This window comes from Fopius arisanus, unplaced genomic scaffold (assembly GCF_000806365.1).
Source record: "Fopius arisanus strain USDA-PBARC FA_bdor unplaced genomic scaffold, ASM80636v1 scaffold00005, whole genome shotgun sequence".
Classification (NCBI taxonomy): domain Eukaryota; kingdom Metazoa; phylum Arthropoda; class Insecta; order Hymenoptera; family Braconidae; genus Fopius; species Fopius arisanus.
This window is the reverse complement of record NW_011887744.1, coordinates 110558-126128: the sequence shown is the minus strand read 5'-3', so window position 1 is coordinate 126128 and position 15571 is coordinate 110558. Positions and strand designations below refer to the sequence as shown.

Below are 15571 nucleotides of genomic sequence, written 5' to 3'. Positions count from 1 at the left end.
AATTTCGAATTTTTCACTTTCAGTGAAAATTTCAGTGAATAGCTCCTCGATGTTCATGTTCCCCTGATACTTTTTCAAAAATTTCGAATTTTTCAATTGCAGTGAAAATTTCAGTGAATAGCTCCTCGATGTTCATGTTACCCTGATACTTTTTCAAAAATTTCGAATTTTTCAATTTCAATGGATATCTTTTCGATTCTCAAGTATTCAGTTCTTAAACAATATTTCGATTGATTAGCCATTTACAAAAGAAAAAATTGGAATTATTAAAAAAAAAAAATGAATGATGGCGGAATTGAACTTGGGTTATCCGCGTGGTAGTCAAGCACGTTGACAATTTGACAACGCGCTCATTATTAAAATTTAGTGTCATTATGAGTATATCTTCAATATATCGAATAATTGTTTTCATTCAAAATTTCACAAGATGTGGCTTCCCCCTTCCGCTCGTTCTACAGTGACTAAATTTCAGTTAAACAAATAAAAAACAAAAAGCATTTATGCCGCAGAAAATAAAATTCACCCCGTCGACTTGATGGACACCCAGCATTGCGTGTGGCGCCCTCCCTCTCTTGGGGTCCAGTACTACGATGCCGCTGGGGTCACTGAAACCCCCAGAACTGAGCCTCTACTCTAGTCAATCTTCTCTGAGTTGGTCTGTAAAACAGCTTTCTCGTTTTAGGTCGATGAGTGCGCTAAAACGAATTTAATATTCATAAAATAATCATTTTGGTTATTATTATTGGCCGAAGTAAGAATATCTTGCGTATTTATGAAAGAACTGGCAATTAAAAGTAATGATAATGGGTTTTGAAAATTCGCCTTGAGCTGCGAATTGGTGGCAGTTTATCAGTCCTATAAACCCTTTCAAACACCTCCCCATTGGCATCTGTTGCCATCTTAATAAATAATTTCATTCCTATAATTATTGTTATACACATTAATGTACACATTAATTTTTTGAAAGACATGTAGTGCAACTGAAAGATAACCACGTTAGAATGACGGCTGAGGCCGGTTCTGTTGACAAACCACTGACAGCCACGCATGCCCCAGCTTTTCCGGTACTCGTGGCGAAGCCCCCTCCCCACTTCGAGTACAACCACATGGCAGTGGTACAAAGTACCCCATCACAAGCTAGTGAGGTGGCGCCAGAACAGCCAGCACCGTTAGAACCCAGCTGTCCAGCACCTACAGATTCACCAGATTCAACAAGCCAGGTAGAGCCCAACCGTTTGGTCCAGGTAATCGGCGATGCCCAAGGTACCCTCATAACGCCACAAACATCTCATCACCTAGACAGCAATTGTGTTAGCAATATCTGCAAAGCTATCACCAACATGACGCACAAGAATAGTGCTAAATTGATGATCTGTGCAATAGGCATATTCGTTTGTTACTTCTACTATGGTGTGCTTCAGCAGAAGATAACTCAGGGTATTTACGGTGAAGGTGAAAATATTGAAAGTTTCACCTATATGTTCGCGCTGGTATCGTTTCAATGTGTCATTAATTACTTGTTTGCAAAGCTGTTATTGGTGACGGTTATGCGAGAGGGTGAAGATAGTACCAGAACAGTTTACTATGCAACTTCAGCGCTTTGTTATTTGCTGGCAATGGTCAGCAGTAATATGGCACTACAGTTCGTTAGCTATCCTGCACAAGTGGTTGGAAAAGCTGGCAAGCCTATTCCAGTTATGCTTCTGGGGGTTCTTCTGGGGCACAAAGTACGTATTCATTTTTTAATTCACAATTTTTTTTGTTTAGGAAATACTCGACGATAAATAATACTTTTATTCTCTTTATCAGTCATACCCTCCTCAGAAATACCTATTTGTCTTCCTAATCGTCCTGGGTGTGGTCCTCTTCATGTATAAGGATGGGAAGTCTTCAGGGAAATCTGAACGTGTCGGATTAGGCGAGCTGCTTCTATTCCTCTCATTAGCAATGGATGGATTTCTTAGTGCAGTGCAGGAACGAATGAGAGGAGAACATCAAACAAAATCTGGACACATGATGCTCAATATGAACTTCTGGTCCATGATATTCAGTGGAATTGTCATTATAATATCTGGTGAATTAGTGGACTTTGTAGCATTTATAGAGAGACATCCGAGCTCTATTATTCATATTTTGACGCTGGCTATGGCCGGCGCATTTGGACAATTTTTCATATTTTTAACTGTAGCCGAGTTTGGTCCACTGCCGTGTTCGATTATAACTACTACTAGGAAATTCTTCACTATTTTGGGCTCAGTATTACTATTTGGTAGTACTCTTCTACCAAGACAATGGGTGGGTACAGCGATTGTATTCTCAGGATTGTTTTTAGATGCTGTTTACAGCAAAAGTAAAAGTGTAAAAAAACAAACAGATAAATAGATAAGTTCAATCGAATTAACTTCCAAAGTTTTTGATAATAGATAGTATTATTAATTCATCTTTTTGACTTTCTACCGACTTTTGAGATGACACATGCGACAAGTGACTTATAAATTATTTCTACGGATTCTCCCAACATTTCTACCTGACATTTTTTAAATTAATTTGACTTTTTGAAATATATCCATGATTGCTAATTTTATTTGTTCTACTTTATTTACTTTGATGAACAGATTGAAACAAATTGAGTTAACAATTAATCAACCAATTATTTTCTGGCGTGTTCTGGTGAATCGCATTGGAAAAGGAGTGTATGACTTGAGGCCACCGACAGTGTCTTCTGAAATTTATTCCTCCACGTCGAAAACGACAAGGAAATCTGAATTAATGAGGAAAATACTGAACAAGGTCGTAACAAAATTGTTAAATTCCTCAACAATGAATAAAGCAGCTATTGCATACGACAGAGGATTGTTATAGAAAATACTATGATGACTACACCGATACTTTCTCCGAACTGAACTTGTTTCCATTGAAATATTGGATAGGTAATCATCACTTTCAAATTTTCCAAAATACCTTAATGAAGGCATTAATACAAAAGCCCCTCCAAAAAGACTTTATCATCTTTTGCAGTAGTTAGTCCCCCGTTGACAAATTACAGATAAAACCTTGTCCGAGTATCGGTACAGGTAGGAGGGAGGTGTAATCAGCAATTTGTACGATAGGCCTTCTCCTTTTTAATACAGCAGTCTAGTGTTGTGCGGTTGTATCGTATGAACCGATAATTTTTACTTTTTCTAGCCTATTTATTACGAAGAAGATTCCCTATGTGTGCCTAGCAAAAAGATAGTAGATAACAATGACTATTAGATTACATACGGTTAGAATTGCAGTGGTAGTTTTAGTTGTTCTGTTTGTCAGCATCGGATCTGGTGAGAGCGATGAAGGTACGTAGACATCTACTTAGATGAATCATTCAAGCACTTTAATTACCATCGTAGAATCGAATTAATGAGTCATTCCCTGGAAACAGTCCGGAGACAATGGAAACGCCAGGATAGCAATAACTTCAATTTGTTGACATTGACAAACACTTCAGATAATGGTACACATGAGACAAACTGCTCGCCACACTCCATGGAGGAGTTTCCCACTGACCTCTTCACTCCTGCCCAGAGGAAGAATGGCGCGGTTTTACTTCACGCATTCTTCGGTTTTTACTGTTTTTTACTCACAGCATACGTCTGCAACGATTATCTCCTGCCAGCGTTGGATATTATTTGCGCAGAACTCAAGATCAGTGCTGATGTAGCTGGAGCTACATTTTTAGCGACTGCCAGTTGTTTTCCCGAGTTGTTTGTCAATGTCGTGGGTACCTTTGTCACAGAATCGGATCTCGGTGTTGGAACGGTTGTTGGTGGTGCTGTATTCAATACCTTTGCAACACCAGCTTTCGGCGCGCTATCCGCTGCTCAGGTATTTCAACGATTTCCGATGATTAGCCTTAAGTGGATATTCGAGATTACAGCGATAACAATTTAACTGCTGAGCTTTAGATAATAGTTTTTGTATATTTTTTATTCTTTTCTGTTTAATTGGGAATCCTCAGTCTATTCCACTTGATTCATGGATTCTATCGAGGGATTGCATTATTTACGTCTTTTCGGTGAGTGCTCTTGTGATGGTGATGTGGGATGGCAGAGTCAAATGGTACGAGTCTCTCGTTCTCATCATTTTATTCACCGGATATTTCGCTACTTTATTTCTCAACAATAAAGTTATTTTCTGTACGAAGAAAATAAAGGAACTATTCAGGAAGAAATCTCAACTTCAGAATGAAAATGGTATTTCTTTGTCAATTATTTTTATTGTTGTTTTATTGTTTTCAAACGAATGCAGAAAAAAAAGTATATATATATATGTATATATATAATTGATAGAAGGTAGGTCCGAACACGAGGATATGCCGAGCGGAAGCTACAAACCGTTTGTTCATGGAGACTTGGTTATCGAGTATCGGAAGAGTATTCAACATGTGAAGAGGAAAGAGATGGAGGAGGGAAAAAGTTGCGATAAGTGCACAGAGAATGTTGAGGAATATATCGAGCCAGGTTTGATAAATATCGTGTATTAAATGAAGATTTGATGGATTGGCATTGGAATTTATCTTGGAAATTGAATGGTTGTTGTAGCTTCACCATTGCATTGTCCAACTGGTGGTATCTGGAGCCAGTGCTGGTTCTTGTTCACATGGCCTGCCAAGGTTATCCTCTTCCTCACTATACCTGACACACGATGGAAAAAATTCAAGAACTGGTATCCACTGACTTTCATCATGTGCGTCTGTTGGATTGCCGTGTCGACGTACTTAGTCAGTTGGATGATGACTATCGTCGGGGATACCCTCGGAATTTCCGACTCGATAATGGGAATCACCTTTCTATCTGCCGGAGGAAACATGCCAGAGCTCGTTTCAATCGTTATACTATCACGTCAAGGTAATTCCCGTTTCCTTATTATTATCTATAACTGATTATCATGGGCGTATCTCTCCCGACAATTCGTCGAGTTGCGAGGTCATTGTCCAGTTTTTCAGTCACTACTTGAAAATTTGAAAAAAAAAAAGGGTAATTCAACGAGTCACGTGATTCCTTGTTTCAATAATTTCTCACGTAATCATGTGTAAACAACAAGCATCTGATGGAGATAATGTAAAGAACGCGGCGATTGATCTTGAAATTGGCTTCTTACGACTTAATATCTTGACGGAGAAAGATCTGTCAAGTGATCAGTCAAAATTCCGATGATAAAATTTTAATATTCGCTCTAAATTCCAAGATAATTATTGAAAATAAATGGAAAACGAAGAAAATAGACTATGCCATGGTTGTGAGATTGATTAAGATTATTATGTTGTAGGAAATGGAAACATGGCGATGAGTAATACACTTGGGGCTAATACATTGGATGTGTTAATGTGCCTGGGATTGCCATGGGCAATTAAGTCCATTATGTCGGGATCGGATATTATTATTGAATCTGGAGCTATTGCGTACAGCGTTCTTTCTATTATTGTGTGCGTTGTTGGATTTTTCAGTGTGACAGCCTACTACAAATTCAACTTGAACAGACAAGTCGGTATTGCTTGTCTAATTATGTACTCACTATTCCTCACTTTTACTATTCTCTTGGAATCCAATGTTTTTTGGCAAGTTAATCAACCCACGTGTAAAAATTAATTATAATCATCAATATATTGTGAAGGTCGAGGGATTCACTAGTCACATTACTGGGATCCATTCCTGATCAATCGACTCATTATCATTATTGTTAATTAAATTTTAAGATAAATAATCATCAATTTTTATAAATTGTTATGGTGAAAGAGAAATTTAAGTTGTTGGCAAAATAAATTTTTATCGTCAGATTGAATGGCAGATGACATCAATTGAAACTGGCTGCGTGCGTCATTCATTGGCTGATATAGTATAATCAATCAAAAATCCTTTTTGATTATTTTTGTGATAATAAAATTACAGGAAATCTGAGACAAGGTGTTAATTGCAATGAAAAACAATGAGGGATATTTGCTCGCACTCTCATTCCATTGCGATTGAAACTTTATTGAACAATTGGCATTGTTGACGTAACAACTTGAAAAACAATATTTTTTTTTCATTATGTTTTATTTTTCGATTTGAAAAATTATTCATCATCGCATCGTCTCACTGTATGATCGACATCAAAGTATCAAATGTGGTACCAATGCTCCACCGATTATAGGATAATTTTCATTCTGGTTTCCCGTCGTCGTCGTCAAACCATATAGATGAACACATACAATAATGTACAAGTGTCGACGTTTGTAAAAAATGAACGTTTTACATGGAAAACACAATTAGTTTATACAGTTGTTTTTCATTAATATCGCAGCAATGCTTCATTGATTCGTATTTCCGGTTGATGCAATTGAATGAAACGCCAGTTTGTCATTCCCCGAGTGCGACATGATGTATTCAATGGCATAAAACATTTTTATTTGTTATTTTTTTCAATCAATTTATTCTAAATCTCTACAAGTCCGCGATCTGATTCTTATTGGTACTTCAGGGGGGATGAAAAATGGAGGGCTAAATATGGGCTTCGATGTACAATACTGCTAATTTCTGTTGTCAATTAACAAAGTCGTTTCGTTACGATGAATAAAAGTGATGACTTTTTGTAATGCATTTTGATTAGAAATATCGTTACAGTGAATTTTTTACCGTGTCCAATGGAAAAACAAAGTTCAATTACCAAAACGAACGTGAATTAAAGGAAAATGAAACACCGACGCTGTGATTCCTTAATAACGATTGATTAAAATTTCTTAATTTTCTCTAATGATTAAACTTGGATATGTTCTAGATGAGTATGATAGTTTAAAACATCGGTATTTCCTCTTCCTCGCTTATCAGTTCAAATGGGAAAAGTCCTATTTATGAAAAAAAGTGATAATTTTTTTAAAGTAATTTTTATTCCTTTTTTTTGCACAAAAATGAAATCATCCATGATGGAGGATGAATGTTGTTCTCTCTCGACTCTCTCTAATTTGCTATTGCAACTGTATCAATTCGATTCGGTTGGGTGTATGTGAAGATAATTTATCACGACTGGTAGTTAATCGAATGATGAGAATAGATTATGTATCTCTTTATGCAAATCTAAGGAAGGCTGCAAAGCTTTGCGAAAGACGAAAGATAATAATATTCTGAGAAATTGGCTAATGAAATATGCTTTTCGCCTTATCTGTCTTTCCACCATCGTTTGCGTGGCTAAAGCTGAATTTTTTAAAAGATAATCTTTTTCTCCTTGACATATTACAATTTTTTATTTAGTATAATTTCTCCCAGCCCCTCGTTTGAGGTCATAAGGCAGTCTAAAGCGATTCCTCGACTTTCTGCATCGGTGCTTTCGTATGACCGTTTGTTTGTCAATTTTCTTCACTATTCTCGTAAGATTAGATTGTTTTGCGATAAAAAATATATTATAAGTTGCGATTCAACGTATTATTATATTATTATATTAAATTGAAAATCCTCCTATGCTCTATTCTTTACGTTCTTTACGTGTAAAATATTGATATTCCTATGTTTTTAATATCTCCTCATTGAGTAATTATTTATAATTTTTTTGTTCGTTTAATTGTTTTAAGATCATTATCGCAAGCGGATAAAACGGTCTGGCTGAAAAACTTTACGGCCCGGCACCACTGCGCAATTTATTTCATAGTTAATCACTTAATTTAGAGTTTTTTTTATTCTTTTCACTTTATCTTTGCGTGATTTCACCTATTATATTTAGTAATAATCGGGAGAATAGATTTTTCAACGTTTACCCTATTATCGACTAGAAATTCATCTCAATTTTTCCCCCAAATCTTCATCATTTTGTTGTCCGTTACTATAATCGTGAATAGAATTAATTAATTGTTTCGAATTATTATTAATTTTTTTCTTTATCTCCGCATAATTATTTAGTCTATTGCGAAATCTATATGTGAGCAATGAATGATTAAAGATACGTTGGAGGGATAACGTGCTCGTTCATCAGACAATAAAGCACTATAAAAATCAAGTTTTATCTAGACTTGAATATCATCATCTTCTAATAATTTTCTCTTACTCATTAATCACCAAATTTTATTGAAATTGATGCAACAATTGCCAAAATTTTTGTCATATTTTTTAGTGGGAGAAAAAAAAGAAAATCACCGGAATATTGAGCGGATTAGTGCGCTCTCGATTGCCACCGTTCGATTACTCGTTATTTGTCATTAAAAAATGCCCTAACATGCACGAATCATTGGCCATTTGTCGCCATCTCCCTCATTTTTTAATTTCCTCATTTTCTACATCATCCACTAAATTTTATTTATATCCAGCAAATTGGAATGGAAATTGATAAGTCCTATGACAAAACCCAAATAACACCGGGCATTTTTCATTTTCAAAAATTCTACCTCTCAGAATCTAAATTGTATTTTATTTTTTATGAGAGAAAATTTACTTAATTAGTCGACTAATTAATGAATTATTCGTGGCGAGGATGAAATATAAAGGAAATAGGGTGGATCCCTTTGTCGAAAATTACTCATCCCCGATACCCGTTAAAATAGCGAATAGAATGGTGAATAGAGTGTCTCGAGTGACTTGGGAGTATTGTCGTCGAGGATTTTCGTATGAATCATAGTTGATAATATGACGAAGGGGCGTACCATTGAGAGGACCCTGAGATAAACAACGTATTTGTTTTGGATGGTATGTCTGTTAGAGTTGGCTCACTGTATCTCACAGAATGGTAGTTTATTGGTCACTTCTTTGGTCTGCTCCTGATCATGACTGTGGCCAGCTTCGCTCTTGGGACTACCCGCCCCATCCTCAAGACTGCCCCCAGCGCTGCCATGGGGGCAGATCGATTGTCATCTAAGCGCCAGAGTCGACACCATCGGTGGACGGCACGGTTTATTATCCAGTATTCGCTCCATCTCGTTCATCATGTTTGTATTGAGCTTCGGTATCAGCTGTATTCATTTTTTTCATACTTATTTTCAATTAACATTAATCAATTGATTTGATCAACTCACCTGTAGACTCTGCAGACTCTCATAGAGCTGATCAATATTAGACGCTCCGATAAGAAGGCACTGGACACTTTCATTCTTCAGGGACCACGCTATTGCCAACTGCCCAAATGTGCATCCAAGTCTCTCTGCCAGTGAGCATACGTCCCTCAGCTTATCCGAATACTTGCGCGCCTCCTCCTCAACGGGCTTATCCTTACATCCGAACTCCGGAGTCATATCCCTCCGATGCTACAAAATAATTAAATTCATTCACCACAACCCACTCTTCGATGAGTTTCATTCAACTCACTCCCTCAAATACTATCACTAAACTTTACCTCCTTGTACAAAGATTGCGTCTCGTCCTCGGTCCAACTGAACGACGAGTATTTATTCTGCAAGCACACAAAGTACCGATAAAGTTCAATTGTCCGCGGGATCGCAACCAATTTATATTGAACCCCCAGTCCAATAAAACTTGTCCACACCACGTTAAATTGATCACGTACTTGTGAGTGAAATGTCATATCGATAAAGTGGCGAAAAAGTTTTTAATGTTCTCTCACCTTATATGAGGATCGTGAGAGAAAGGAAACACCACTGTCGTCCGGCTTCGATGAGACCATGCCGATGGTGACGGTCGACCAGGCCATCAGTCCCACCCCTTCAAATATTTAATGCACATTCCCTTTATCATAGCAAAATAAAAAACCTACTTTCATTGATAATTACCTATTTTATTGTACAGCTCTGGCATATAGAGTTCCGGTTTGTCCCTGTAGAAAAGATGATACTCCGCCTGTTCTACAATAGGTGTTACACAATTGAATTGTCGGCAATTTGTGTAAGCCTCCATTATCTCCACGGGAGTCCACCTCGATGTACCCCAGTACATCACCCACCCTTTGCTGATTACATAATTCATCGCTCGTACGATCTCTGCAAATATATTTATATTATTTTTATTCCACTGGTCATGTCTGACCACGTAGTGCTGCTACTACTGTCGGTACATATTATCGACTCTCCAAGACGAACCTTTATTTTGTATTTGCCATTTTTATTTGCTCACCTTCCATCGGGCACATTGGATCGACTTTATGAATCATCACAATGTCAATGTACGAAAGCTGCAGCCTTGCCAGGGATGCCTGTACAGATTCGATAATGTGTTTTCTGGACAACCCACGCCCCTCAGTTCTGCAAATATAGCCAGAGTTCATTCTAATTTTTGCCCTCTGATGATAGAAAGAAAATGTTATCTTGATTAAATTTGTAAAATGATGAAAAAAAAAAAATGTCTCTCTTATAAAATATTCATCAAGATGATCAATACCAGGCAATCAGATCCTCCAATGCTTAATTAATCCCATAACTACACCAACAGATTAAAAATAATCTTATCGTCGATAAAACGATATAAGTGAAAAAAAATACGTAAAAACGGGAGCGAGGCTGTTACGACCTGTATCAATAAAATGAGCAGAAGTAGCTTCTAAATAACTCGTCGTAAAAATAAATTATATGCGTTTTAGTATTCGCAACTATATGCGAATGTTTTAACGTCACTGTTTTCACGCATATTTGCCAACTCGAAAGCCCGCTCGCGATCCCACCGTAATTCTTCACGTGAAGAATTTCCAATTAAAGAAAAATAAGAGTTGTACGAAAGAAGGGATAGAGTGAAGATGCATGATGCCTCGCGCAATTGATCTTTCTAATCTGGTAATGAAGTTTAATGAAGGTTTGCTTGATAATGATGAGGTAAGGGGGAGAATTTTCGTGATCGTACTTAGTGTTCCAATAGATCTTGGTGGTGACAACATAGCTGGAACGATTCCAGGATCGGCGCAGTAGAATGCGACCAAGTTGAGACTCAGCCCGGTGGCCGCTGTGCGCCTCGCTCAGGTCAAACACGTTGATACCGCTGTCGTAGGCCAAGGCCACCACCGCCTCAGCACTCTCCTCATTGCTACATCCACCGAATGTTGTCCATGTACCTGTGCACAATGTTACACTCACCATTCTCACCATTCTCACCATTCGCCCATCGCATTTATATATTTATATACATCAGGCTAAATTATGACAGATAATGCTAATGGAAAAAGAGATGTTCGAAGGCGCGGTGCAGCATAGCTTTGGATATACATATAGCATGCGAGTATCGATTAATTTGTGCCGCAGGGATTCAAGTGGCATACTGGTTTAACGTGTATATCTTGTTCCAGTGCCCTCGTGAATAGCCAGGGTGGAATGTTTGTTAATCAAAGGTCACCTACATTATCCATATCGAGCCATTGGCCATTTCCTCCGGACACCTCTTTTTCCCTTAACTTTCTTTCTCATTTTCTACTGCACACATCACTTGAATTTTATTAAAAAAGTAATTCGAGTTATAATTTGCCAAGATTGCGTTATAAAATCGTAACGTCATATGATCTCATAAACTCACCGATAAAATTCAATGAAAGCACTTGGCTATACTACAATCCACCTGAGACAATTGAGATGCAAAACAAAGTCCGTCACACTTGCATCGCTCTACTTGGATGCATTCAATATGAGATAAAATAAAATAATCGAAAGATGCTTGGATAATGTGGAGTGATGAAAATGCCAAGTGTGGAGGAGGAAATGTAGTTGGACGATAATAAGTTCCTCCTCCCATTGACAGTGACGAGTAGCGACATTCAACAATGAAATCCGTTGTCATTGTGAGGGGAATAATACGAGTGATACGGGAGGTACATACACCGGTCCTTCCACAAAGTACAATTGACTTTTGTGCTGTTTACCCTGTATTTTCTCATTTTTCTTTTTTTCTTTCCCCTCTAATTTTTCTTCAGTGATTGACACTTGGAGGGGTAGTCGAAGCTCTCAATGAAGTGGAAAGGTTCATTCGAGCTCAATTTATGATTTTTTCTTTCTCTCAATTTGTGTTCCATAACTGTCCCGAACAGCTTCATTGATGGTGAATTGACCGGTCTCATATTGAAATAATGCCATTATAGGATATTAGATGCTATTTTTAGTCATGATGACTTGGTATATTTTATGTTTAAAACCGTTTTGCAAAATTGGATTATGGTAAAAGAGAGAGGAAGGATTTCATGTTTTTTTCTTTCTTTTTTTCAACTAGAGGACGGGGGGAAGTGTGTGCCCCAGATTGTCTCTACCGACGTAACACATTTGCCTTGTGATATAATCCTGTTGGCAGGTAGACAACACTTGACGTCTACCTCAGCTGAGTCAAGCCGATGAATGTTTGATGAAGTTGAACTATCTTGATTTGGAAGATTTATTAAGTTATTTTCACTAACAAAAAGCCTCTTGTGTGACGTTAACTCATTAATTTGGTATTTTTATTTTGAAATATTAACAAATATATTGGGAAAATATTGAAGACTGCATTGATAATATTGATGAGAGAAGTATGAATGAAGTGAATAAAATTAGCAAAAAACTAAAAAGACCAGTGAGAAGTAAGTCGACGCGCACAGGGAGTTGGAATCGATATTCCGCAGACTGATTTCTCAGAAATTCACAATGGCGAAAAGGGTAGAAAGCGTGAAGTGCACCCTCTATTGCTGAACTTGTTGGGGTGGAATAATTGTTTATCTCCTTTTCGGAATAAGATATGAGTGATGGAGGAATTGATAATATTTATCATCTGTGTAATACTGAGCATACCTAATCCAACATTGGAAACACGTAGACCGCTTTTGCCCAAGTTGCGGTATCGAATACCTGGCGAGGGATGCGGAGTACGATGTCCCTGTACCGATATACATCCAGTGAGTAGCTGTTCCTTGGTTCCTTGTTGCGTTGTGCTGCAGTGAATGTGACCAATTGAGTCTGGACCACTACCACCGTTGAACTCTTCCATACAATCCAGACTCGCTATTGGAGCACGACACCTGCATCAATCAAACCACTCCTCTAATTACATCTATATATTCCCCCCATGCATTATAATCTTAATCTATTGACTTTCGACCTGTATACCGACTCATCTGAGCCTCATATATATATACCTACTTAATTTTTATGGAATATATAAAATGGAGAGCAGTGAAAAATTGCCGATGTCACGAGACCACCGCCAATTCATTGTCAACCAATAGTTCTCCACTTTCAACATATTTTATCAGATATTTTGGGGCAAGGATATGATTTTTATTAGAGCTCCTTCGAGTTACAAAACTGGGCGGCAATTTTTCTAACAGGGTAGCATTAGAGTTTTCCGTTAAAAAAAATTCTCCCCGAATTTCTCTCCAATCTATTAATAAGACTTAAGGTGAATTTAAAAAAAAATGGTATTTGAGTTAGCAAGGGGCGGTTAGTTAGGAGGCTGAGTTGCCTCGAAAGCGAATGCCACACATCCCTAGGCTGCTTAACGGAGCGTTTGAAGTTTCCTATCCATTAAACCTCATCAGCCGATAGCCGTCCAATAGTCATTTGTCGCGCTTCTTCTCCTTTCCATGCCCAAGCCCATCTTCCTGAATGCCTTCTCTTTGAAGAGCCACCCTTACTGGAGTTCGATGGAAAGTGGTCCTGTGCATGACATCACATGTCAATGAAATCATCGATACTACTACTATAGAGAGCCCGACATAACTGGATAAATTTAACTGGAAGGAAGTCCAACGACAAACACCATATCCGGCGACATTTCAACGGAATGATTTGCTGGAAACTGCACAAGCGCATTTCCTCCTTTGCATTCATTTCTCCGTTCCGCTTCTTCTCGACCTTTTTTTTTTATTCCTTTGAACAATGCTTTTTGTTTCGCTCACTGAGCACGTTAAGCTCGTAAAAAAGATTCTACCTTCCAACATTGCACGAGTGCCATTTCCACAACCTATTCTTTCCTTGGAACTACTCTATGTTGCGCATGGGAAAAAAAAATCTTCATTCAAGAAGTCTTGTGTCGTTGAATTACACTGTTAGAAAATAGCCTTACAAAACTCGAGTATGAATGCTTCAAGTGGTCACAACTAACAATTTAAATTAAATATTCATGTATATTATTGTTAATTAGCTAAATTGCAGAATAGTCCATGCGCAAAGTTCTTCTTCATGAATAATTTTCTTCCCTAATCAATGAATTATTAAGAAAAAAAAAAATCAAGTAAACGTTGATTTTGCCAGGCTGCTGGTAGCACGAATAATTAACTTTCCTGAATCTGGAGTGTTACCTACACATTGGTACGATATTGAACGCCCCAATTAATCACTTATTCACGCCCTTAATATAGCGGGAGTGGTTGGAAAACAAAGTGGTTAAAATAATAATCTCAATAATTCTTCAAGTGCCTGAGGGAATGGAAAATGAAAAAAAAAAATAGTATAAGTATACTCAAATTTCAGGCAGAAAGCCTAACAATGGGTCGACCCTGACCTGTATTCAGTAACTTTTCAACGTTGAAAAGTTTGTTGGTCTGTTTGCTATTTGTGTTTGTGGTAAGAAGAAGAAAAAATGAAAGTTGACGAATGAAAAATTCACAACTTACCGATAAATAGTGGGCAGTGGGTAAGAGTCGTCGTCCTCCATACTGCTGTTAGTGTTAGCGTTATTGTTCGTATCATTTCCCGCATTCGAGGTATTTGCTAAATTGCATAGCATTAATTGTGACATGACAAATAGAATATATGCGCTTGCAGAGGTAGGGCAGCGCGTTACCACGTCCTGGTGGTACGTACATTCGGTGTTAGCTCACCCTCACCTCATATCCCCCGCTAGATTTTATTAAATCCACCACTTTATTTATATTTATACCTCCACTTTAACACGAACAAACCAAATTATACTATTTTCCGACTGTCAAACTCATCACTTATTCTACTATTCATTCTTTCAACCAATAAACACAAAACTCGTTGAATTTTTTGGATTTTCTTATTATTGCACTTACAGTATTAGGCACTAGTTTATTGAAATATTATTAGGCACCTAAATTTTTTCATCCGCTATTAATGTTCTATTTTATCCTCTTCTCACTGGTTATTATAACTCATTCCTCATTCATTACTCATAAAAAATTCAATTTTAAATGAAGAAATTGAAGAGTAGGATGGAACTAATTTGCACTACGAACGAACAATAGAATTGATGAAAAACAATCAACCCCCGAGAAAATATGAAAAAAATGAAAAGAAAAAAAAATGGAAAGAATAAGTGGACACGATGAGGTCGATATGGTTGTGGATGTTCCACACTCCCTTCCCCCCACAAAAAAATCCAAGAACATCCCACCCAACCCCCTAACTCACCTCCATCCGAGTCTCCATCAGAAGACCAGAACACCTGAAGACCCTGAAGACCTCGCCGAAAAAAAAAGAAAGATCTCAATCTCTAAACGAAAATCTATCCCTCTAACTCTAACTCGCACTCGGACAACCTCCCCCAGCGGCATGTACCGTGCGTCATACTCGGCATTTTCAAGTACACCCTTGGTAACATAAACTCACTATAATTTTCACCTCTCGAAATCCCCAGGCTTCTTCAAAGTGAAAAATTAAAATCCAAACAAATGGCAAAAAAATATATGACAATAATGAATTTCACGACATGTTGTA

The 15571-nt window shown here is 37.6% G+C and overlaps 3 protein-coding genes across 3 annotated transcripts; 2 read left to right on the top strand and 1 right to left on the bottom strand.

Moving 5' to 3' along the window:
- The first annotated feature begins 658 nt into the window (after positions 1-658).
- On the top strand, positions 659-2584 carry meigo (Solute carrier family 35 member B1 homolog meigo). The gene is made up of 2 exons (XM_011315574.1): positions 659-1727; positions 1810-2584. The coding sequence occupies exons 1-2, from the start codon at positions 1002-1004 to the stop codon at positions 2380-2382; spliced, it is 1299 nt and encodes a 432-aa protein (XP_011313876.1). The 5' UTR covers positions 659-1001; the 3' UTR covers positions 2383-2584.
- An 88-nt stretch (positions 2585-2672) lies between these two features.
- LOC105273254 (sodium/potassium/calcium exchanger 4-like) lies at positions 2673-5817 on the top strand. The gene is made up of 6 exons (XM_011315573.1): positions 2673-3332; positions 3419-3861; positions 3995-4229; positions 4326-4496; positions 4578-4883; positions 5305-5817. Exons 1-6 carry the CDS (start codon positions 3245-3247, stop codon positions 5622-5624), a joined length of 1563 nt encoding a protein of 520 aa, XP_011313875.1. The 5' UTR covers positions 2673-3244; the 3' UTR covers positions 5625-5817.
- A 57-nt stretch (positions 5818-5874) lies between these two features.
- Positions 5875-15571, bottom strand: Hk (Hyperkinetic). The gene is made up of 10 exons (XM_011315572.1): positions 15266-15571; positions 14506-15082; positions 12683-12909; positions 10782-10989; positions 10062-10189; positions 9722-9928; positions 9556-9653; positions 9328-9384; positions 9011-9238; positions 5875-8947 (listed from the first exon to the last, which is right to left on the bottom strand). Exons 2-10 carry the CDS (start codon positions 14628-14630, stop codon positions 8846-8848), a joined length of 1380 nt encoding a protein of 459 aa, XP_011313874.1. The 5' UTR covers positions 14631-15082; positions 15266-15571; the 3' UTR covers positions 5875-8845.